At 42.5% G+C, this 25,328-nt stretch overlaps 1 protein-coding gene across 8 annotated transcripts in view; it reads right to left on the bottom strand.

Annotated features, from left to right (window-relative positions):
• The window catches only part of si:dkey-237h12.3 (teneurin-3), a 266,708-nt gene that overhangs the window by 28,912 nt on the left and 212,468 nt on the right, over positions 1–25,328 (bottom strand). For all 8 annotated transcript variants that reach the window (XM_053878277.1, XM_053878279.1, XM_053878278.1 and 5 more), the window contains 5 exons: positions 23,391–23,510; positions 21,194–21,455; positions 19,301–19,568; positions 16,924–17,067; positions 1,108–1,357 (listed from right to left, as the gene is read on the bottom strand). In XM_053878277.1, coding sequence (XP_053734252.1) covers positions 1,108–1,357; positions 16,924–17,067; positions 19,301–19,568; positions 21,194–21,455; positions 23,391–23,510 — 1,044 coding nt within the window. The remainder of the gene's footprint in view (positions 1–1,107; positions 1,358–16,923; positions 17,068–19,300; positions 19,569–21,193; positions 21,456–23,390; positions 23,511–25,328) is intronic.

Below are 25,328 nucleotides of genomic sequence, written 5' to 3'. Positions count from 1 at the left end.
GACGAATCAGGGAAATGTTTTTGAATAAAGTGCAGATTGCAGGAAACAGGCGTGTGGGTTATGTCAATATGGATCTGTCTGCATCTCAGGATCCAGTCGACGCAGTTCGGTGATTGCGCTAATCTGTCTACGAAATTCTCCATCGCAAAAAAAAAAGACGACGCTGCCTCATTTTTTTTCAACGTCGTAAACAACCTCGGAAGTCTTGGCCACCTCTTCCTGCCGTCAGTCTATAACTCCTTAAAATTGATTCATGAGTTCCATCGGGAAGCTCTTACTTCCCTCACCGCGAGCCAATTGAACAAGTGCCGACGGAAAGATTTTGATAAAACGGCCCATTCACTATTTTTACAGGCAAGAAATGTCTGATTAAAACAAGTGGGAAAATGACATTGCCTGTCCTGGCTTAACCTACTTCCACTTCAAAGAAGCGCCATCTAAGAATGGCGGCGCCTCGCCCTCCAGTTCCAGCTGAAAAACGCACCACTGATCGCTGAAGCTTGACGGGGCCAACAGCTTCACTTCAACCACAAGCAGCAAAGTCACTCATGGACGTCTTGACCCCATCATGCTATAATCCAGCCACCAGCTGTGCCAAGACCACAAACACCGGTCTTGTGCTACTTGACCTACATAAAGAAATAAACTGGTTTGATAAGTTTTGATGTCAGGATCAGAGGCAGACGTTCAACAGGAACTGTCGTGGAGAAGTGCCGGGCCGCAAATCTGAATAAGAAGAATGAGCAATGGGAGGCTTTGAAGTCAGACAATATCAAAGAGCTCTGACAGAAGAGGAGCTTTTTGGATTTTTTTGGGGTATATTTTCCCGCTGAGTTTGGCATCTCCTACGCATTTTGCAGATGACAGGATGCCTGTGCTTACATATGTAAACATTGAGGAAAAAAATAAAGGTGGTCCTGCTGTTGTGGCTGCCTGCTGGTGCAGCAACATAGCGATAGAGGGCTGTTGATGCCTACACGTCAACGTGAAACGTTGCACGACACTTCGTTCCAGTTAAAATCGGAAGACAGGTTTTTATTTGTTTCGATGGGCTAGCCAAAGTGATGCGCCGCAGGACATACCAGAGGAAATTGGCCAGAAACTTACCTGAGCTCCATGATACTTGTCACATTGCCAGAAGGGTAGATGCGGCGGATGTAGTTGAAATCCCCCACATAGAGGCTTCCATCGATGCCCCACGCTAGAGCCACCGGAGCCAGCAGCTTGTTGCCTTGGGCTTGTCCATTGCAGCTTGGGCACGAGATGCTTCGACGGCGTCCGTTTCCCATGATGGTGGAGATCACAGGCGGCTGGAGGGAGATGAACTGGTTCTCGCCACTGCCTTTGTAAAGAATACCTGGGAAATCAAACGCCATGAAAGCGTCACTCGCGATATTTGTCCCTCACTGTGTGCAAAGAAAGCTGGTGACTTTGAAGAGCATGACAATCCAGATACATTCAATAATCCTGCACACAAAAATCCAATAATGTCATTTAGCTTATTGGCTCACTTCCTGAGGGGCTGATGAGAAGATCAATAACTCTGTCATGTCAGCTCAGTATGTTTATTCAATTAGTAGCCGTTCAATTATTTAAATTAATCTGCTTTGAATAGGCGTCACGGTGTTGAATTTGGACCCTGAGGATTTCCTGAAAACAGGGTTGCTCTGCGTTATTAAATGTGAAACATTTAATTCTATTTATCTTTCGGCTTATAAATGAAATGATACATTTCATTCTTTGTGAGAAGCCGTCCTCTTTTCAGGGAATGGAGAGGTACCTGCCCAAGAGCGATATATATTTCTATACAATGAACAGTATGTAATAGTTCCAGAATGTTCTCTTCAGAGCTCAACCTCCACCTCAAGCTATTTACATTAGCAATAGTGAAAAAGGGGCGCACCCATACGCCTCTGATCCTCACTGGAATAGTCGCAAATTATAACCAGTAACGCATACCCGACATAAAATCTGGAGGGTTGGGAGCCTCATACTCAGCTTACATGTATCCACCAGTGATGGACAAATAAAGCCTTATGAAGAGTTCCAGATGGCGCTCGCTCTATGAAAAGAGTATTGAACAAACATTGCTAGTGGGCTCTCAAAATGTAATAAAAACTGTAGACCATGGGATTTTATTTAAAAATAATAACATTACAGACCCTTTACTTTTAATTGCTTTTTTTAAAATGCAATTCAGTCACTCTCTTTTTTTCTTGTACATTTGCTTAATCTTCTTTTTTCAGCATTTGCCATCACGGAAAGTCAGCCTCCTCCGCTGTAACCTTTTGATCGTCCTGCCTACTCACATCTATCCTCCCCTTATGCTTTATTGTGTCCGTGAATCTCATTGGTCGTCTTCTTCCTTTGCCTTTACCAGTCACCTTTGGCTCCGATATTCTTAGTCCAACATGTCCCGTCTCTCCTCTGCGTGTAACCACACCATCAAAGTTCCTTATCTTTTGGTGCCTCTATATAGTCTTTAGTTTAGTCTTTAAGTGTTCTGTGATGGAATGACAAGCTCTCCAGGTGCGTCCCCCTGTCTTCGTCCAATTTCATTACGATTCACTGCAGCCTCCCGGTGGGGATAAGTGGAATGCATTTGTAGTATATGGCCTCCTTCATTTTTAGACACAACAGACTCCATTATGTCAGCAGAGCCACAATACTCAAACCTGCACCCCATTCTTCCTGCTGGTATGTATTTGTTTGTCACCCCGACTTGGGCCTCACTCTGGGAGTACAACCAAAAAATAAACAGCAGCAGCACCGCAATGCAGGTTAGCTCTCGATCACTGGAACAATTGGGAGAAATGTCAATGGCTGTGTTAACAAGGACAGTAATAACCCAATTACAGACTCCTGCCTTTCTCTTTGTGATGTGATACAGTCAATATTGATGCACAGAATTACTCGCCCTGCCGTGCTTTTATTATGAGTATAAGCCGTTTCTCTGTGACTGGTGCTGGCACCATTTTATAGTCTCGCTGACTGGAAGGAAGACAAACAAATAAGGGGCTGGTACCGCGAACCCACAGTTTCTCACTGGCAGACCACACAGGAGACTCCAAGTGATCACACCAGAACAGAAGCAGATTACGTTACATCATTTTTCACTCTATTGACGTTTGCACCGCGCAGTGGTGTTCTGACCTCTCAAGTTCCCGGGAGCCTTTGTTTTCATCTGCCTGGATTAAATATCATATGTCATGCGAGCTTGATAAAGTGAAGCAACGTGTCAGGATCCAAAGGGTATCAATGTGTTTCTTATGCATTTAGTGCTGATGGAAATGAATGTTTTCTTCCACTCCACAGGCCCTTTTCTTGGGAATCATGGACGTCCCTAGGTTCCCAAATAGACTTTCTACATTTGTTCCAGGTCGACTCTACTAGCCTGTCCGTCGTATGATTCACATCTCATGTGTAGAGGATGATAAATGGGGGGGGAAAAAATCACTTCACAACTTTAAAATCATCCATAATTTCAGCTTAACTGCAGAACTTTAAAGTGGAGGGGCTGAGTGGCAACACAATCTGTCCCCAGACAGATAAAGTCCTGCTAAGAACCACCTCAGTGATAGTTTCCACTTGGGTGGCCACACACTGGCTCATATTTTGTCACAGCTGGTCAATACAGCGCGCACACAGAAGTGCAACACCTTGTGGAGGGAAATAATTCGCTTTTTTTTTTTGTTAAAAATGTTTCTTGGTTTCTGATCTTCTACTTCTGCACAGAGAACAAGGAGTGAGTGTTTGACATTTCTGGAAAAGGGAAGAAAAAAACCAGATTGAGGTTGGAGATAAACACAAGTCTTGTATTTCACCTGGTATGTTTGGGAATGTCAGCAAGTGTAGTACAAACACATGATAAGACAGTGGTCAGTCTAGACCACTTTGCTTTAGAGAGCAGACATTGCCTTAAGTGAAACATATAGAGACATGATTAAATTGTGTCTGTTTCACCATTGATGAATATATTATTGTATTTTAGGTGTACTTTTCATGAAGCCTAACTGGAGGAGAACACAATAACCATCACCACATAACCTCAGAGCGATGATGGATATCACAAGGGGCACCGTTGCCCTCAGTAGTGCGTCCCCTGTTCCAGTCCATGTCACCTGCTTCCACTCATTTCCTCTTTCTCTCCTCTTTAACTGTGCGATAAAGCCATAAAATGTCCCAAAATAAATTGGCTTTTCTCGGAAACAGAAGGAAAAGCAAGGTCACAGAATTCCCCTTTGACCTAAGCAGGCACTATTTCATTACCGCTGAAATGATAAATATGCAATGTGATGCTATAAAGGTGTTTAATTGAGCTTTCGTAACGGTGACCCTGGACAAAATCTCTCCTTTTCACCTTCAAACTGCAGTAATTGCAAAGCAAAAGCGCTGGCTACACGACTAATGTGGTTTTGCTAAAGGTTTGTGATTTATGGTTTTTCTGAGATTTGCTTTAGGATCCTTAAAGCACCGCTCTGCAGGCTTTGACCCAAAATAACACCTCCAACACCATTCCATTGCTGATGTGCCGTTACCATAGTGATGTCGCATCAGCTGGTACGCAGTGTTGTTACCCTCGTACCCTGTCTGGTGAACTGCTGATCGCTTTACAACATCATGTTCCAATTTACACAGCGCACCAGGTGACACCTTCCCCTTAGGCCCTTAAAAACAAAACCTGTTGAACAGACCAAGAATCTTTACTAAAGCTGCTACTTATAAATGTGAAGGAGAATTTACGTGGTGGCTGTTGTGGTGAGAATCTACTGACAACACAGAATGAGACTTTCGTAATTCGCCCAACTGGTCTTTTTGTGTTCCGGGGATTGGAAAGGACTCGAGAAGACCTCCCGTGGCTAGTGCTACAGAGGTGATGCTGATGATTTGCAGCCCTTGCTCATCTGGACTAGCCTTACAGTTTCAGTTCATCCCTTTTTTCGGGTGAATTTAGTAGCGAGTACTCCACTCGCCACTAAAGTGGTTCCCAGCTAAGCATGAAACAGGCACTACGTTTGGTTAGAAAGGGACTGGATCACTGCGCAGAATGACTCGCTTGTGAATGTGTGTTAAGAACTATTCCGATCAAATTACTTTTACCTCGGGATGTCAGTTATGATCGTACGGTTTGTCACACCCCGTAGTCTCCTCTTTCAATCATGTGTATGATGTTGTTTCGTGTGTGCTACACCACCTCATGATGGTGGTGTCATTGGTGTCAAACAACCCTCCGGGTGAGACCTGGAAGAGGAAAGAAATCTATGCACTTAGATACGAAACTGAACGGCACTGGCCATAGAGAACACCTAGGTGCTTTTTTTGTATTCCAGTCAGAATCTGTGTCACAAATTGAAGCGGTTGTTCCATGAGTTGTGTGTTAGTTTGTCACTATGTGGAAGAAGTATCGTATTCACTTGAGTGATGTCGTCCAGGTGCACTCACGGCGAGTTAGAGATAGGTACTAAAATGAGCTGTGTTGCCAGTGGATTTAGTAAGCTGTGGCCAGGAGGAAACTTTAGTCTCAATGGGTGTTACCTGGAGTAATTTTCACAGACTGCTTCAGCAAAGGTAAAATTCTCTATCATCTCTACTGACATTGCATAAACGTCTCTGAATTATTGCCTCACAAAATGCCCCAGATAAAACTGATCCAGTCGAAGAGGGCTCAAAGCATCACCTCATACTTTCCAAATAATTTGAAATAGCCAGACTCCATTCCATTTCTTGCAGAAAATAATTGTGAAAAATGGCGAGCAAAAACGCCAAAAAATGAAACCCATCGCAATAAATACAGTCAATGGAACTAGCTTGAGATTTTCTTTCTTGTAAACTGTTTTGTTGCGGCACTTTTCAGGTCTTTGTTCAGCTAACGGAGGCAAATTGGATGGTTTTGGTTCATTTGTGCAAAGCACATTCCCGACTAAAATGACTTCAGTCCGGTTTTATGGCGCTCATTTTTCCCCCCACAGCGCAGTGGGGAAAGTGTAAAAGAAATCTCAACAAAAGCCAATAATAGAACAAAGCTTCGACTGTAATCACACATAAATAGAGTGGAAAGTGAGCACAAGGATGCCTTATCACTCCAACTGATAAATCCTTTTATTTCCCTTCTGAGAGTGAACCTCAGTTGTTTTTAATCGAAAAAAAAAAAAAGCTGCTTGTGCTTTGAAAATAATAACGTGTCTGGGAGTCGTATCCCAAAGTCACTGCGCGCTAGTAAACATCATTTCCGGCTAATAATGGCGCATACGTGAACCAGATTTGGTGAGTCATGACACATTAATAGTTGAACGCGGCACAGATATATCGGGCGTCTCTGCTCTGCTAAAGTAGGAATCTCTTCAAAGCGGAGCAACACATCAAAGCCAAGACGTGAACGCTGCAATCGCTTAATTATTCACATCCAGCAACTTGTTTGACTTCACACTGCCTCTGTCCTCATTAGACAATGTGTAGCACCGCTACCAGCGGCCGTGTCGTCGCCATCCTGCAGCGGTGCGCAGCCACCCCTCGTAACCTGCGTGTGAAATGGAGCGCGCGGCCAACTCCTCCGATTAGTTCCTTTCATTGATTTCAGTGATTGAAGGGCGAATTCAAATGAAGCCAGGTTGGGGCACGGACTCTTGACAGGACAATCGGACTGATCCCTCCTTTGTATCCGGGAGAATTACACGAGTGCCGTTAACAAAGACGGATAGGTCCCAGGGACGGCTTGAAGCATGACGCCATCAAAACGCTCGACCTTGGGACTTGAATTGAACTGTGAGCCATGTTCCTGCTCACTGACTGAAGCACTGTGATGAAGCCCGGGTCTGACATTGCTCGCAGAAACCTTTGGCATTGCTAGCTGCGCTACGAATCTGCAAAATGTTAAAAAAAAAAAAAAAAAAAAAAAATTTATTGTATGATGATCACTTGGCAACTGGGATGTTGTCTAGGTAACATTCCAGTGTTATTCCAGTGCAGGCCATGAATAGAATTGGCTCTGGTGCAAGGTCAGTAAAGGTTAATAAAGAATCCGTCTTAAATCTTAAGTCCAGACGAAACTCCAAAACACCACCCCGCTCATCATTTCACTTAAACATGTTCAAAACCTTACAGTGAGAGTTATATGCTTTATAAATTTATGTAAATTAAATGATGGATGTCACAATTCAACGCTTTGAAGTTGGAGTCAATTCTTCATTTACATTCAGAATCTAAACTACTTTACATTACAGGAACTAGTCCAGGGTCAAGCAGGACACTTTAACCTCTATCAACATTTGTCCAATGTTTAATCCGTTTAAGGAAAGAATAAGACCGAATAAAGACCTGGTTACTGGAAAGAAGGAAACACAACATTACTTGCTTGTTTTTTAATAGAAAATAGTGTGATCTTTGGTCAACAGTATTAGGATATTTTCGCAAAGCTGCTTTGGCGAATTTGTCCGACAACTGCGGTGATAGAATAAAGTAGGACCAACCCCGGAAAATGCCACATCACTGTCCTATTACTAGCGCCAAACACAGGTTACAACATTGAGACATCTCAGTTGAGTTCTCTTTTTCCTCTCAGTTATATCTCTGTCTAAAGTTGTTTAAGTTATCGTCACAAATTTCCCGCATATTGGGTCAAGAATTTCCTAATTCGGTGAGGTCCACCAGCAGGACAGAATAAGACCGCGGTGAAGCGAGCGACAGCTTGAACCACGGTGACCATTCGGAGGATGTTTTTTTTTTTTCAATAAAGCCATAAATGTGTGGCAGGAATCACACAGCTATATAAGAAGCCTGGGCGTTTCAGGGACAGCACTTACGCCCAAACACATGAATACACATAAGCTCTGTAATGAGCTGAGGATTTGAATGCCCGGCTATTTAATTTCTCATGTAAGACGGAGACGTTTCCAATATCCAGGAGACTAATGCCGCTTGGAGGACGTGGATAAGCTGCAGCGCCGCATCTGTCTGGCAGCCTTGGCAGCGCAGAGTGAAGAAAATATGCTGAGGTCATTTTGGCAAGCCGCTCCGTCTCTCCTTATTTACACTTCCATCATAGTTTACAGTACACACACGTCACACCGCAGGCTATTAGATAGTGTAATGGGATGGCTTAAATACTCCAATCAATCACCACGCACCCCCTGCAATCATTTGCGGGAATATTGTCCATCCCTCCGCTCTTACACAACTTCTGTGCTCTGATGTGATTTAGAGGAAGGAGATTAAGGTTCTGCTTCCTTCCCTCAAGGACACTCGGTCATGTCACATTACTGTTGATGACTGTTGCAAGTATCAAACTTGTGACATCTCAGCAGGAGCTCTGCACTGATGGAAGTTCGGCTTCGGAAAATCCAGTGCTGCGGGCTGAAGAGAGAACACCCACGGACTCCCGGGTAAAAGTGCTTCTTCAAGCTCTTAAAAGTATATTTAGACATCTTCTGCACTTTTATTTCACTTGGTTTCCTTTTGTAGTCGAGTTCCAATGAAATGTATAAAGCTGTGAACAAAACTTAGTCTCGCTTTCATGAGCCGGGAGGGAGAAGCCTGCTGCCTGACACGTTGTGCACGGGAGACGTCATGTCAAAGTGTAGCTATCGGAAAGATGCACCATTAGGGACAGCGGTTCGTTGATTAATTCATTAAAAAAGTTGAGGCTGTTTGCGCTTCAAATGCTTCAGAAAACCCTTTAAACAAACGGGGCCTTTAAATTTTGGCATGGAAGACGGCAAAAGATTTTGCAAATGCTGGCAGCCCAGTCATGTTGAGAGTTGGGAAGCTCCCTAAAAACGCTGTGTTTCTTATAAAGCTTTTATCGTGTCCACTAGGGGGCTCCGTGAGCACATGTGCGCAACTCTCAAATAACCATCCATGGCTCAAGGAGTCATGGAACTTTATTATATATTCCAGCCAACCAGTCAGAGGCTAAGAGCCACATTGTTTTACTTTGTTGCTGAAAAGAGCCACATCCTACACATATGTAAGGACAATGAATAACAGGTGAAACACAGGCCATACGTTTAGTTTAGGGAATGACAAAGTTTGGTGAAGAGCCGCATGAAACTAGGAAAAGAGCCGCATGTGGCTCGGGAGCCACGGGTTGGCCAGGCCTGATATATTCTAATGAGTCAGTGAAGTCAAATGGCTTCACTGGGAGCAGTGATCAGAAGAGGATTCACCTTTACTGTTAAGAACACGTGTCAAACTCAAGAGCCGGGATCAAATCCAACTCGGCCATTTGATGTGGCTCCCGGGATGGTCGTCCCGAAAGCGAGGACGAGGAGTAATGCAGCGACCGTGAGCAATGAAGATGCCATTATTTAAGTTAAGCTAAAGAACAGTGACGGGTGTGGATTGAAGGGTTTGAGTGTCTATAGATTACAGGATGGAATATAGGTTGAAGACAAATGCAGAAAAACCAAGTATGCTTGAATTGTGTTCAACCTGTGACTTGAGCTTAAGGTCTAGTGTGTGAACACCTTAGACAGATCGCTGAGACCTTTAACTGGGTGTGTGGACCGTATTCATAAAAAGAGTGTCAGATGAAACAGCACAGTACAGATGCTCAGCCTGTCTCTTGAAGTTCATTTAACAGACAACAAAAGGCAAATCACGCATCGTAAGAGTTGGTTTTGGAACAAACCGCTCTTTATTTTTTTTCCTCTGAGAGTAGTTTTGGTTACTAGTCACCGTGACCATCGCCTGTCAGAAATAATTGCCCCTCGGTCGGACGTCGCTTGAAAGGCAAGCCTTAGTTAAACGTAAAACACAGTCCCTGTTTCCAAAGATCAAGCTCCCAAATAAGCATGTGTGTAGCCATGAAGTGATTGATGGTCAGCGTTTGATTCACATTGACTCTCAACCTACCGTCTTCATTTCTTGAATGAAAGGCTAATTTGAGCGATTGAAGGGGGAAAAGGAAGACTTTCATGCCTACATCACAACCTGCCAGATGATTAATTGCCAGGAATGGAAGGCCGAGGCTCCACACCGGGTAGAATAACTGGAGCGCCCTGAGCAATGTCACCTTGGTGACACATCAAGAGAGCAGAGATTGGTAGGGGAGGAGCGGCACTGTGTCTTAACTGCAACATGTCCTTCCTTGTTCTCCTCCGCACTGTACCCTAGCAGCCGAGCTCCCACTGATGTACCGACTTCCAGGCTAAAAGTGAACAGAAATCCTTTCACTCCATCACAAAGCTTTTGTCAGGTACAAGAGGTAAGTGAACTCTTGACTCAGTCCTTCACCCGACACAGCAGATGTTTAATTCAGCCGGAGAACATGAAGCGTTACATAAAAGAAAGGCAATGTTTTAAAGTTAAATGGGTCAAAAAGAGATGCTGAGAGTTGGATATAGACAGATGATGCACAAGTTCAAATGCAGGATTTAGATTTCCTTTTTTTTTTTTTTTTTTCCTGAGGGGAGACGAAGGGGAAGTATCCCTTCACCTTTCCGGTGACACGACCACTTGTCTCAATTTTCACCCTTGCTAATCGATTGCCTGCATCTCCACATTAATCTGTCAGCCCTGTGTTTGACCTAATAAAGCATAAAAGCTGAAGCTTGTGTCCATTATTAGACTCAGTGTTGCGTCTAAATTGTGTAGTCGCACATTTTTTTTTTCAGTCAAAAAATATTGTAAGTAATAATAGCCTTTCAAAAATTCTAGCCTTCACCATCACATTCTGTGAGTCATTTTTCCTGCAATTTTATTTATTTACTTATACATGATAGACGCAGCAAACCTTTATTTTAAACCTGAATCAAACAAGGACTCGTAGGCTGGATCCACATAGCTGATGCTAATTGCGGTTAGCTCCACTCTGCTGGTGCCACTCAATATGGTTCCTCAGAGATTGTTGACACTGGATTAAGTCACAAGATCAGTAAGGGTCATTCCGGAGTGTGGCACCAGCTATGTTTTCTTCTCCAGAGGTCCACAGGCTTGCAATTCTCACAATTAGCCCTAAAATTTTACTGACAGAAGGTATTCTTGCTTTGTTTATTCATGAAGAGTAAACAACCGTTGTCGCCCTGTGCTAAATACACCTGTGCATCCGCCTTAAAACTCAACCCTGTGGTGCTGAAACTCAGTTTTTGTCGTCCCCCTACCTCCATGGTGACAGGATAACTTGACTCACCACATACTTCTACTCAACCCGTTCAGATCAGTCCAGGATAAAGTAAATCCTTCATCTCTGTGCAGGACTGAACCATGTCTAGCGTGATGCCATCGACAAGGAATAACCAAGACTCAATCACAAAGTGAATCTTTTGTGGATATTATTGTATTAACTGCTTTTTAAAATGCTTTTTTTTTGCAGTGTCATTTACAAATTTAAAGAATCACTAACTGCACAGCGGGACATGGCAGCCAGGACACACAATCCATAACCACTTTGCAGTCAGGATCATCAGCCATCCCTACTTTACTCTCCAATTGATTTCAGTTGTGTGCGAGCGTGTGTGTGTGTGTTTTAACTTGTCCAATAGCTGGTGACACACATCTCCATCTGACTGATGCGCAACATGGTTCTTAAAATGATCCAGTCTGAACGAGTGTGTGTGACTTAAAAGGGAGTTTGGATGAGAAACAGCCAGGCCCCGGCCTCTTCTTGAACAGGGCACAAAAAAAGCAAGAGCATTTCTGTGATAAAAGAAGCTGTTTTAGAGTGGAGGGGAGAAGCATGCAGATGTAAGAGCAGCAGATCGGAGGGAAGGTCGATCTACTTGTAATGAGGTACGGAGTGGCGGGAGGACATGACTAAAGCACAGACACCGGCAATTTGCCTTATCTGGTCTGACAGACTATGAAGTGCATGAAGAGAGCGAAGCATGGGGATTTTGGCTTCAAATGATGAGAGAGAGAGAAAAAAATCCAAAGATGTTTGAAGTGTGGGAAAAAAAAAAGTCACAACAGAAGACAAGTTCAAATGTCTGGAGCTCAGCCACCGTTGCATCTGCCGAGGAGCAATGCTTGCTAACATGTTGGGTGAGAACATTAGTCATGGTTAGCAATGCTACAGAATCAATACTGAGACCGGAGTGAAGGCAAGCGCTGATATTTGCATTTATCTTCCTGCTGGCTGAGGATATCGAACTGCAGTTGAAGCCCAAAAGCCCACACGGACCATAAATCTCAAACGTCAAAAAGTGGCTGAATGCACAGCTGAATTATTCAGTTTGGACTGAGCAAACGTGGGATATAAAGCGGTGTGCCGCTTCGTAACTGCTGAATAAAAAAGGATGATGGCGAGGACGGATGGAATTACAGGGTTATAACACTTGGATGTGAACGCACTCTCGGCTCACTAACAAAAATCATTTCGCAAAGTCCGGTGTCTCTGATTTCTGCTAACAAGATTCCGGCGGGGAACCGTTTTGGGCAAATTGATTAAGCTCCTGTCAGACAAGAGTAAACGAGACAGAACCGCACAAGATGCTGAACTATTCTGGAAGTGGTTTAATTTTAGTCTGACTTTGCAGTGGGGGGTTTTTGAGGAGGTGCTGTAATAGGACAAGTGTGAAAAAGCCTTAGGGGGGCTTCAGCTTTAACAGCACCGGAGGAAACGCGGCGCCATCTGCTTGTGGGTTTATTTCAGTCGTCATTTATGTCGCGGCGCGCACGCGATGGTTCTCTCACGCGTAGTTGCGTGTTTAATGTTAAATTCAGACGTGCAGAGAACCTCATAAACACAGCACTATCTGTTGGTGCTGCCTCGCTGGAGGCTTTGGTGAGGGCGCTCTATACTTTGAGACAGGTGGGATGAAAGCAGCAGTCATGCTGGAGGCACATTTCAAGGTTCTGTTGCGCACTTCACAAACTTCCCGTTCCGGATGGCTTGACAGATTGGGTTCGGCGATGGCCCCTATGTCTGTTCTTTTAATGTTGGGCTAAGACGCAGGACACAATAGCATCAAAGTCTGAACAAAGTAAAGCTTGACGCGCGCTCACAAACAAGTTTTCCACTCAGAGACACAGAATAGTTTGTGGTATTGCGGCTCATCAGAGAAGACGTTTATAACATGCACAGGACATGGGTGGTACCAGCCCGCCCGCTGAGAATAGCGTTGCCAACTGTTGTGTGGTTTGCGGAGTCTGTTTGAGGTGAGGCAGATTGCAGGGATCTGATGTCGCCAATATATTGTACCATCAGACTCAATGAGCAGACTAGAAAGTGGCGTGTTGCCAAGGATTCATGTCAAAGCTTGAACTGAAAAATATGCCATGTTATTTTTTTGAGGCGTTACCCCAGTCCCACTAAAAATTGCATGAAGAAAAAAAAAACCACCCTCTTTGTTGATGTGTGTGTACAGACTCTTTAAATCTTCACAAAGTCCAGGAGTCGCCCATCAACTTTTCTACTTACTCAGATGCAATCCAGCCCTAATGGACGGACACGGTATGTTGAAAGTTTAAATATGTGCTGACATCAGTGCTCATCAAAGTGCTACCTGTTGCACGGAAGAGCCGATTGGGAATCCTCAAGTAACGGCGCGCAGACTTGTGGAGCCGTTGATTCATTAGTATGGAGTAGTAAATCAGCAAATTCAGAGCGCTCCACTTGAACCTGACCTCACTTCGGGACTCGCCAACAGGAAGGGAGTCCACCCAACCCAGACCCTTATGTTAACCCAGGATCGATCCTCTTTTTTTCTAGCGTCAGCTTTTGAGTCCTCAAGCTGGAAGATGAGTCGTGGTGGCCCTTTGAACACATTTGTTTTAATAGAGCTGTTGGTTTGTCAGTTCATGCTATATAGGATTTAAATCAACGCAAATTGAGGGCTGTAAAATGGAATAATACTGAATATGGACGAGACATTTTTGAACGCTTAGATCACCATAAATGTAATCTTCTATTATCTTCCTTGTGTGGGCTGCAGGGGCTGAGGCCCTGGACAGGTCGCACAAAGACAAACACCATTCACACACACAATCGCACCTGAGGACCACTTAAACCTCTGAATGTTTTTTTGGACTGTGGGAGGAAATTGGAGTGCCCAGAGTAACCAGTTCAAACATGGGGTGAACATGCACTCTCCACAGAGAGGAGACTGAAGCTGGGTCCAAACCTGCAACCTTTTTGCAGCCAGGTGGCATCGGCAACCTACAGCTAGGCAAAGTGCAGGCTCGGGGCCACATGTGGCCCTTTGCCTCCATTCATGTGGCCCTCGTGAGTTTAGATTGGAATTCTAAATAAAACTCACTGGTTATTTCTTAGGAGTTTCTGTTCTTTCTGAATTAGATCATATTAATGAGTTTCTTAAGGGATTTAAGTTTAACAATATTTTTGTCCCTCAAAAAAAATGACCTAAAATAAAAAGACCTTGAAATAAAGTGATATTTTGAAATCACATTTACTCATAGAGTTCTGTTGCCAACATATTCACAACATTATTTATGTTTTTTTATTGCTAATTTGTCAATGAAATGAAATAATATACAACACAATAACATATTTAAAGCACAATTACACTCTTCCCATTTTCATGCTAACCACTACCCCACCATTCTCCCACCAGTGGCTCATTTTCCTAAAAAAATATTTGAAAAGTAAAAGTATTTACTTGTGCTAAGATGTGACTAAAAGCAGAGCTCACATAAAAGCCTCTGTCAAGACAGTCACTGGGGCTCTACAGGAGCGCAGATCACACCAATAAAACTCCCCATGAAGTCCAAATCTTCAAGCCAATAGTGCTCAAAATTCCGTAAGCGACATGCACCTGCTTAGTTTCATCAGTTTGATAATTAATCTATAGACTGTGGGTTTGCATCATCTTCAAAGTGTCTTACATCGCCCACGCTGAGGTGTTAAGTCCTAGCAGTCCTGGTAATGATGCGCACTGGAGTGTTGATAGCTGCTGGGGGCCAAACTGCCGGAGCCGAGCTCGTCTCAGTCTCGACATGTCTGCTGCCTTTTGTGGAGTTAATTTAAGTTCCAGAAAAAGCACCGCGCTGAGGTGAACTTCAGCAGAGTGGACACCTACACTCACTGGTTGGTATTCAAAGCAGATAAATGGACTACACTTATGAGCATCTCAGGCTCAACGGCCCTCGAAATTGCTCAGCGGCAACAACCTCTCGCTGGCGGCCCGATGTTTGTGCTGACAGTAAATGATAACCTGCAGAAGTGTTCTTTAACTCACCGTTTGTTTCAGCTCTATTTCGGAATCAGAGCTGGATACATTAGCCAATTTTCTTTTGCCGTCTAAAACCCACTCAAGTTGTGACTCCTTTAGAATCAAAGGTGACATTTTCTCATCATGAAAAACGGCAGTTGGCCGAGCCTTTCGGTCTGACTTATGTTGGGACACTGAAAGATTGTGTTTTAAATATTGGGAATATTATGACATATGACACATATGATCTATTAATGAACTAATGACTTGCTTATTAACTGCTAATATTCTTGTCTCTCGAATATTATTCTAATAAGTGTTTTTAATATGATGCTAGCTAGCACAAACATGAAATAAATTTGAATTGTTAACTATTATTTTATTATTATAACTACAACAAGTTTGATATATATATATTTATATATAGCTACATATATATATATATATATATATATATATATATATATATATATATATATATATATATATATATATATATATAGTTAGTATTATATATAGTTAGATATTTATTTATTTTGGACATATATATATATATTTACAAATAAACAGTATTGCAGCTATTGTCCAACTTGTTGTAGTTATAATAAAAAAAATTATACATATATATATATATATATATATATATATATATATATATATATATATATATATATATATATAATTTATCTGACATTTATTTATTTTGGACATGTAGTTTTTGAAAACTGGAGACCAACATTTCGTTGCCATTATAAAGTGCTATGTTTTTGTGCAATGACAGTAAAGAAAGTCTAAGTCTAACTACAGTGCTTACTTGCATGCTATTGATGCTAACTGTATGTACCCAACATCCAGGACACCCTCATCAGCAACGTCCTATGCTTTAGAAAACACTCTAAAAGTTTAACTGAGTTGGTTAAAGTGAAACTTATTTTAAAAGCCTATAATTAAAAAAAAAAATGAAATAAATCTTCCCTTAGGCAGCACTTGTTAGGAAAAATAAAGATCTCGTAGCATTGGGCGAAGAAACCGTCGCTTTTTTTGGAAGGTTAGCGTAACATCTAAATCTAACAGTCTCGAACTAACAATGCTCACAAAGAAGAGCCTTGAAAGCAACAGCAAAACACATATTTACAGCCACTAACAGTAGACACTGTCAGGCTAAATGCCGCGCTGAAGGCCATGACTGCAGCCTCCACGAGGCCAGATAAAAGACAGACAAATTGTCTTGGACAACTGGAACAAGGATTGTTCGCCGCATCTGGTTTGATATAACAACAAGACCCTGAGAAAGCAGACAATGCTCTCCATCTGCTGCTCATAATTGCTCCCACTCTCACAGCCAGTGTGAACACGATCTCACAAAGCATTAATGTACACTTCATTCACGACCCGGCCCGTCTGCCCGGGCGCGATACAGGCAAATTCTGGTTATTTACATGGCGATTAAAGCAATTCTGATGGATGACAGAGCAAGAAATTAATTTACTTCATTGAATGAATGCAGGGATTAAAAATGAAGTCCGTTCACCGTAATCCTTCATGGGCAGCAGAAGGCTTGGTTCTAAAATAGCCAAGTGGCGTTGGGCTGCGGCGAGTCCCGCACCCTTGTGACTTACTCTCTGATTTATTCTGTCATTACTGTGAATGATTGGCCCTTCAAGACTCTCTTCCATTATCTGCAGATGGAATGACGAGCCATATTTCACTCTGAATCAACTATTTATTGCTGTGATTCAGGGTAAAGACCACCTGCCAGTAACCCTCAGAGGGGAGCTATCTCCGCCGGCCAGCACTTAACACATGGAGTGTCTCTTACCCTTTTGAACGTCCAAAATGTGGTGCTTGTCCAGCATCCATCCTCCCATGTTGGAGGCATCCAGCTCGTACCCCTGCAGCACGGCCGTCCTCTTCTCCCACAGCACCAGGTCCAGGCAGGACTCGTACTCGTATCCCACCGACACTGGAAGCAATGATGGCAGATCCCCATGGTGAGTAACGCTGCAACCTCCGAACCTGACATTTGCAGCAGCAATGATGCTTGTAGACATTCGCCACTGCTCGCCGCTATATCATTTTTATCCAGCTGCGACGACAATTTGAAGCAGAACCCGGAGTGTTTATGAGTCCAACCTGCACAGCTGGTGTTTATCTACCTATCTGTGTCACATTGTGATGATAATAGCAAGACAAGTTGTTTACCGAGAAGAGGCCGCGGTTCCAATAAAGGTGATTTCAGGGGGAAAAAAATAGAAAAAACACTAGCACTCACTCACGAACCGGAAAGGGAAAAGAGGCAACGCATTAATCAGCCCTTCAGTGACTCACAAATTAATAAGTTCAGAAGGTGAAATTGGCCAAAAGTGTGATCATGAAATGGTCAATTACAGTCTCGCCAGCAGAGAATTAACCCTCATAAGCACATTGACACGCATGTCACCGTTCTGCCACTTGGATTAAGAGCTGCTGATCTGCAGACAAACGTTCCGCTGGGATGTTAGGAAGTTCTCTCGCTTCACTCACACTGTGTACCTTAGTGAACAAGTCACACGCACAATTCTTCTACACTCAAAGTCCATCTTCTCTTTTTACCAAGATCCAGCTCAAAAGCTTTGAGTTCATTTTACCCAACGGAAAACCTTCTGTGACTCATTGAATTCCTGAATGAAACAGTTTCTATAAATCGACATTTACTGTATATTTTCAATGTTTTGTATTTTTTACCTTCTGTTCAGTAAAGTTAAACTATTAAGTGTAGACTGTGAGCAGTGAAAAAACCTCATGATATTTTACGTTTTTCGATATGAAGTCACGTCTTTTTTTGTCAAATATACCACATGGAAAATGTATGTTTTTTCAAATGACTCATCAAGTCTTACTGTTTATTACTAGGGCTTGAAAAATAAGCATCGGTTTTATAATTCATGAATCATGATGAAATGCATTTTAATATTTAACACCAGAATGATCGAACTGAAGTTGTATCTGTACACAAGCTTGAACATCAGAGTGCTCCAGAGATGAGGGAACAGATCAAACTTGTTTGTACTTCTATCCCTAAGTTTCTCCATCCATCAGCACATCTCATTGAGTCTCCATCACGGATGTTTTGGTTCCGCCATCACAGTGGATAATGTGGCGCACCTGAAACTGCTGTGCTGAAAAATGCTCCCAGTGAAAGGAACATTTTATGCCATGTCTCTGTTATTTGGAAAAAAAAAAAAAACACGATTTGCTTGTTTTCAGAGATGAACATCAGTGGTTATTAATGAGTAATTATACCGAAAGTTGAATCATCTATCGTGCTATTTCCTCAGTCTGAATCTGACTCTGTTTCTTGAAGTGACTCTCAGTCTGACAAACCTGATGGAGGAAAGTGAGTGAAGCCATTTTACAGCCCATCTGGCTGCGACCAGGCCAAATTTGATAACTTAAAAAAAAAAAAATTATAATAATAAAATATTGTTATTTTTCTTATTATAAGAATTTAAAAAAGGCTGCTTGTTTCAACCAGCACATATTAACTTTAAAGGTTTTCCTCATTAAATCCAAGATGGTGCAGAGAACCTGGCGGGCCGTGAGCTTTCTCTCACTCCTCACAGCGGGCCAGTCTGCCTCTCACTCCAAAATCTAATGCATCATTTCTTTCCAAGGATAAATATATTGATCATGATATTCCCAATACATGAATGAAATATATTGGCTGATGCCCATCATCGATTTTCAGAAGCTGTTTACGTGCAGAAAAGTCTCCCAACTAACAGAAGTTGTGGAGCCGACTGCCAAAGCAGCGTTTTCTTCAGCCTCCTGCCTTCACTGTCAAATTGCCATTCATGTTGTACGTGACTCAGTCAATAAGTTGGAGTTGTGCTGTTAAAGCATGCTAAAATGCCATGGTGTGTGTCCAGATTTGGAGTTTAGTTCCCCCAAAAATGTGATGTCACTGCAGGAGCATCCTGTTTTTAATGAAACGTATGATAAAGAATAGCTCTTGAGTGGCCTTGACCTGGGGATTTTGAGCGAGACCTACACTGCGCATGAAGACCAACAAAGTCTGACTCACTAATCTTGACAGAACAAATAAATAAATAAATAAAAGGAGATCAATCTTCTGAGGTTCAACCAGGGTTCATTGCCTGTAGGCAGCCGGCAGTAAACACGCTCTCGCAACAACAACTCAACAGATGCGAACTCACCGACAGCCTCCGCCAGGCCAAAGACCTTCTGGTTGTAGGCGTCTGTTTTATCCCAGATGAAGGTGTAGGAGAGGTCGGCGAAGGCCGGGAAGGACTTCTGGAACTGCCGGCCCATGACGGCCACCATCAGGTGCACCTTCATCAGGCCAAAGGGCAGTCGCTCTGGAGTCAGGAGCACTTTGAGGATGGGCTTGTAGCCAGTCGCCCTGGAGCTCAGGTAGACCAGGTTAAGGTCGCAGCCCGGTATGGCCACTTGTTCGTGAAGAACCTGGGGGTTTATTTATGAGAGAGCGGAGTTTATTTGAACTCCAAAACAAAGACAGGACACCATCACATCAAGCGAGTTTCTTCATTAATTATGCATATAGCGTCACTGAGACATGAACATTATTATAGTCGAACAATAACATGGGATTCATAGTGAGGAATTAGCAACTATATGCATTTTAAATCTGCTACATTGATCTGTAATAAATAAATAAATGGATAGGCTGCTGCAATCGTGATACAAAAAACAAATATTGGACGGGTGGACAGATAGATCATTTATCCCTTGTTTCTTTTGGACCAGAACTAAACTGCTTGTCAAACTAATGTACATAAACACAAATGGATGAAATGTGCTGCATCTCGTAATAACGTGGAAAGCTGCAGTAGGACATTCACGTGCGCTGGTGCTCCTGAGTCACGAAGGGTTGCTGTCTGTGTACTTTTCTTTGCAAATGAAATGGAAGGTTTGGTTTATTGCAGCAGTTAGAGGGACTGACAGGCTCATCTGTTACAGGAAAGCATCATCCCTCTGTTTCCCTTCATATTTTCGGTAAATATAAACTCCAACGTGGAGGATTCATCATTCACTGATCACGGCCACATTCATTATGAGCCAAAGCAGTTTCTCTTGACCAGGTTTGATTCCAGAGCAGATGCTGAAGGATGTCTCCATTTGCTAAAAAAAACATTTATTTTATCGCCGATCAGTTTTTACAGCAAGCCTCCCCCGACTGACATTTGCATTCAAGGATTCAAACTGGGGCCAAACGGCTACCAAACAAAGCCAGGGTCATGTTTCCTCTGCGCCATGCCCCCTCAGAATTTATCGGCTCTCAGGCAATTTATTGGCTTGTATTTTTGGGAGACAGCTCAATTTAATCAAACTCAATGCCAAACTGAAAGACAAGTCTGAGATGAATGCCAGGAAATGAAAAATAGCAGCTGTTGCTCACTTCTAGTGCGTTTTGGAAATCGCTGCTGAAATGGCTGTTGTATCGTTCAGTCGAAGAATTGTTTTCACACAAAATACATAAAAGTCTCATTAGCTTTGAGGACTATATTATATTGACTCTTAAAATGTCTGGCGCTACACTCTGAAATCCTTTGGTGGATGCACCAGTAACACAAACTGCAAACTAGGCAGGCTTCATGTTAGGGCGAAAGTTAAATAAAAACTAATAATAATAAATGACAAGGAACAAAACAAAGATTTTGGATGTATGGAAGGATGTAAACCTAACAATATATATTTGTAAATATTGTCAGGTGATGCATTAGCTCTGATAACTTGTCAAAGAAAATAATGAACAATTTAATAAATATATCTCAAGTTAAAAAGCCATTTTTCTTGTACAAATGTAATTATTTGTGTATTTATTTTATTCTTCTAGCAATTGCTTTCTTTACAGCTTCTATTTTCTTTTAATTGTTTTTTTTTTTATAAATAAAAATATTTTATTCATTTTAATTCACAAGAAATAAGTAAGTAGGAGAATATTTTAATTGGAAAAATGACTTTTTATAATATCCATTTCTTATTATTATGTTACAAACGTCATTTGACTTATTCCAAAAATCCAGAACTGTGAAGGAAAGCTAACATGAAGAACCTCGTGTCCTCACCTGGGTCTCCGGGATGATGGGGCTGTCCTCGGGTGAGGTCTTATAGAGCGTGGAAAGGGGCGTCGCCACGATGACCGGGTCGGGCCTGATCAGACCCGTCAGGTAGCAGCTGGGAATGTTGTTCTCGTCCCTTTTCATCACCACCGTGTCCATCACGTGGAAAACATTCCAGGGAACCCAGACTGTCCGGTGCAGCGTGGGGAAGGGGGCACGCTCATAACTGAGCGTCAGCGAAGCTCCTCCGTTTGCCAAGAGGTCGAACCTGGACACAAAGACAAGCTTTCACACCTGCGAGAACCTCCGAATGCGTGTTGTCGAAATGTATTTTCAGATACTTGCGACCACTTTTATATCTCTGAAGCAACACTGCTCAAAATCAATTTTCTTGACATGGTATTTTATGTTTTAACACAACATATTCTGCCAAAAGAATCTGCTGTTATTAAACATGCAATACCTATACAGTATGACTGAAACTGTGGCACTGGATTGTGGAAATCTCCTCTAACAACTATTGTCACCAGACAGTCCTCTGCATTTTCTGGCTCTTCATGTCCCACTGTGCCTTTATTCTCAGAAATTTTCTTTTTTTATTTTTTTTCATGACCTCAAATGAATATATCATAAAGGTAAAATCAATTCAGATCTCACGCAGCTTCTTCCAGCACAGCTCTGCAGTTGATTTGGAGATTTTCCAAATAGATTCTTAATCCATTGCCGACTTCACTGACAGCTATTTGGACATTTCATGCACCGCCACGCCTCTAAAGAATCTCAGGCAAAGGTCTGCTGCTGAAATTGTGCAAAAGGATATGAAGCTGCATTGCATTTAATCATCATTTTCATTTTTTAAATTCATATCTTTGCATTCTAAAAATTACAATAGAGAAAAATTATTGACAGAAAAAATGAACTTAATAGGTCATAAAGCAGTTTTGACCTTTAAAGTTTTGGATGTGTTTTAAAAGATATCTTGAAGTAGTTTTAAAAATTGTATTCTATCAATTTATTATGACAATAAACATACCAATATTTCAGCATGTCATGAGTCAACTAGCATTTTTGTAGCGGTACATAAAATTCAGAATTAAGAAATACATGCACATGTACACACCCATAGATAATTGAGAATAAACACTATTAAATGAATGCTATTCATTATTCTCCGCACAACATGTTCCTCTCCTCTTATTCTGTGAAGCGGAACTGGAGGGGCAGCTCAACTACATCGATAACGAAACATTTGGTTTGATTCAGTACTCTTGGGAGTAGTTTTGGGGCTGAAGTGGCATTAATAAGGCAAAAGTTACTGGAGCAAAAAAGACTTTGAAGAGCGACTCATTTAAATTTGGATCTTCTCTATCCACAGGCGTCTTTGTGGGGACTCGCACGCACATGCTTGGGAACACCACACACACACACACACCTGTGCTCGGACACACACACACGCACGCACAAGCACACGCACTGATGAGAGCCAAGCTGTGCAGCTGACCTCAAACAGCTTCCCTTCTCTCCACTTCGGGCAGAGGGGAGCTCACAGCTGCGAGAGGCCGAGGCGGAGAAGCCGCCCCCTTCCTCTAATCTTAGCGCGCCGAGCGGATCTGTTGGCCAACCATGTGTGATTATCCAGCGCCATTTATCATGCTCCTTGTCAGAAGCGGAATATCTGAGGAAATCAGCTAATCTGCGTGTATCTGGGGACTCAAGGATTGCGCTTCATCACCGACTCGCTGCCACTCATAAACCTTTGTATTCCGCGCTGGCAGCACATCAAGACGCCGGCTATATACTAAGGGACGCTCTCCGGGAGTAAAGCCCCGACCTCAGGTGAACTGCGTCTGTTAAATATGTAACATAGGTTTGTCTTGTTCTGCTATTATGAAAGCACCATCTGCCGTAATAGAAGGTCAGACAGTAATCCCGTGTTTTACAACGCTGCGGGGGGATTGATTCCACTCGCACTGATTCAATGCATTTTAAATAGACTGGTTCAAAATGGCCTCCGCTGCCATGACATTTACAGGAGGAATCGTTCCAGGGCAACACTGTTTTTTTTTTTTGTTTTTTTTTTGGATGTCGACCAGGAGGACCCCCTCCTTCTGGACGTCGTGTTTGTGCTCTACTGATGCTGTTTGCACATGTAAATCCGTGTTGGTTCATGCAGAAATGGAAAGGCAAAAACCACTTTTCTTACATTCCATCCTGTCTGGTGACGGTGTGGCCGAACTCTGGGTAGTGCAGGAACGACACGTTGACTCCGATCAGCGGCGTCCCGTCTCCTGTGAGGACCTGACCCCGGATGACTGATGCCAAGCTGTGATAGAAAAAAATTTAAAAAAAACAAACAGAGAAAGGGCTGAATGAACAAACAACAGCAGCCGGTGTCAACAAGCCGCCTTGGCGACTCCAGGACCTGGGTCCCCGGAGGGTCTGCGGTTCTCCGCTGTCGAGGATACAAGCGATGGGACTGACACGCTACAGAGCAGGTGTCCAACTGAATAACCAACCTGAACCTGACATTGAAGAAGTCTCACACAAACAGGCATCTTCAGCAACTTGGCCAGGGTCAGCTCTTCTGCCTGAAGAACTCCAACATGTCCCCGAGCTCTTCATCTGTTGCTAGTCAAGTCTAAAGGTCACGGCAGGGGCAACCAAAAGCTACGGGCTTTTTCCTCCTTCTTCGAAAAGTCATACGCGACTGCTCATTCTCCGGCTGTAATTGGTTTTTAGTGATTTGGATTTATACAACCATGCGGTCGTAACAACTGGAAGAGTGACTGACTGACTTGTTGGGTGGGTAGACCCTGTGAGTTCGGATGACATTACCCTAGGTATCAGATGAAGTGTATGCGTCCAGGAGCTCTAACCTTCATCATCATATTAGACAAGTCATTTTACTCTTCAAGTAAAGCCTGATTCACTGTGCGTCATAAACTAGCATCAGCCCGGACAGATTTTTCAGGATAGATCATTGACAACATTCATCTTCTTGTGTCTATGAATCTTTCATGTGAAAATAGCTTTTGATACCTAATGCCTATTTAAAGTGTAAATTATTGGTGAAAATAATAGTGATAATAATAATTCCGAGTCAATACAGTGTTGTGTCACCTGAAGGTGGCAGCTGGGACACATGCTTTTCTCAGATCTCAATTTATACTCAATTCATTGTAGTACGCTTAAAAACATAAAAAGTAAACAGCTCAGTTGTTGCATGACTGTGAATGAATGAAATACAAACAAGTATAGAACCCATGTAAACCTTTGAGGAATTAAGTCACATAAGTTCACAAGACGCAACTGTGTCCTCATATGTACATTCTTAAATATCAGTATCTTTAAATGATTTCAACCATAAAATATGTATTTAATTCCTTACTTCATTCCCATGTAATGCCCTCTTTCTACCTGTGTGATGCACAGTGTCTCCACAGGAGGAAATATGGGCGCCACTATTGACCAAACGCCACTCGTATTTGATACGAATTCATATCTGCGGCTGCCCAACCTCAGAGGTTAAACAGTGTGGGTGTTAAATGTGACACTTCAGGGCACCTCCGTCACACTCGGTCAGGCCCGAAAGAGCATCAGTCATCTGCCCGCTCCTCCCAGACCTCACCCTGCTGGCGAATATACTTTCCTCTAATCAATGTCTTCACACAAAAAAAAGTGTATTTTCTCAGCGATCCGGCTTCATAAATCAGCAGGCTTCATACATGATTAAAGTGGCGAGTCTGCCGGTGATTATTCAACATGACTGCCGGGCGTTCAGGTGAAATCTGCCTCAGACTCACAAGTGATTTGTTAAGTCTCTTTTTTCATTTGAAAGGAAATGGAAGCCTCCTCAGTTTTTCTTGGACGCAGGGCAGAATGTTGAAAAGATGACTCCTGTGTTTGTCACTGGATGCCAAGCATATATATATATATATATATATATATATATATATATATATATATATATATATATATATATATATATATATATATATATATATATATATATATAAGCAAAGTGAGATGACAAAATTAGGCTATTGTATATATTTACAAAAGTTCATCGCTTGTGTTGCATTATTCACTTATTCTGTTTGAGATGTGGAATTTCCCGGAGGTTTAAGTTGCGGTAGTAGGA

The sequence above is a fragment of the Synchiropus splendidus genome, chromosome 11, assembly GCF_027744825.2.
Source record: "Synchiropus splendidus isolate RoL2022-P1 chromosome 11, RoL_Sspl_1.0, whole genome shotgun sequence".
NCBI lineage: Eukaryota > Metazoa > Chordata > Actinopteri > Syngnathiformes > Callionymidae > Synchiropus > Synchiropus splendidus.
Note: the sequence above shows the minus strand (reverse complement) of the source record. Positions and strands in the feature narration are given on the sequence as shown.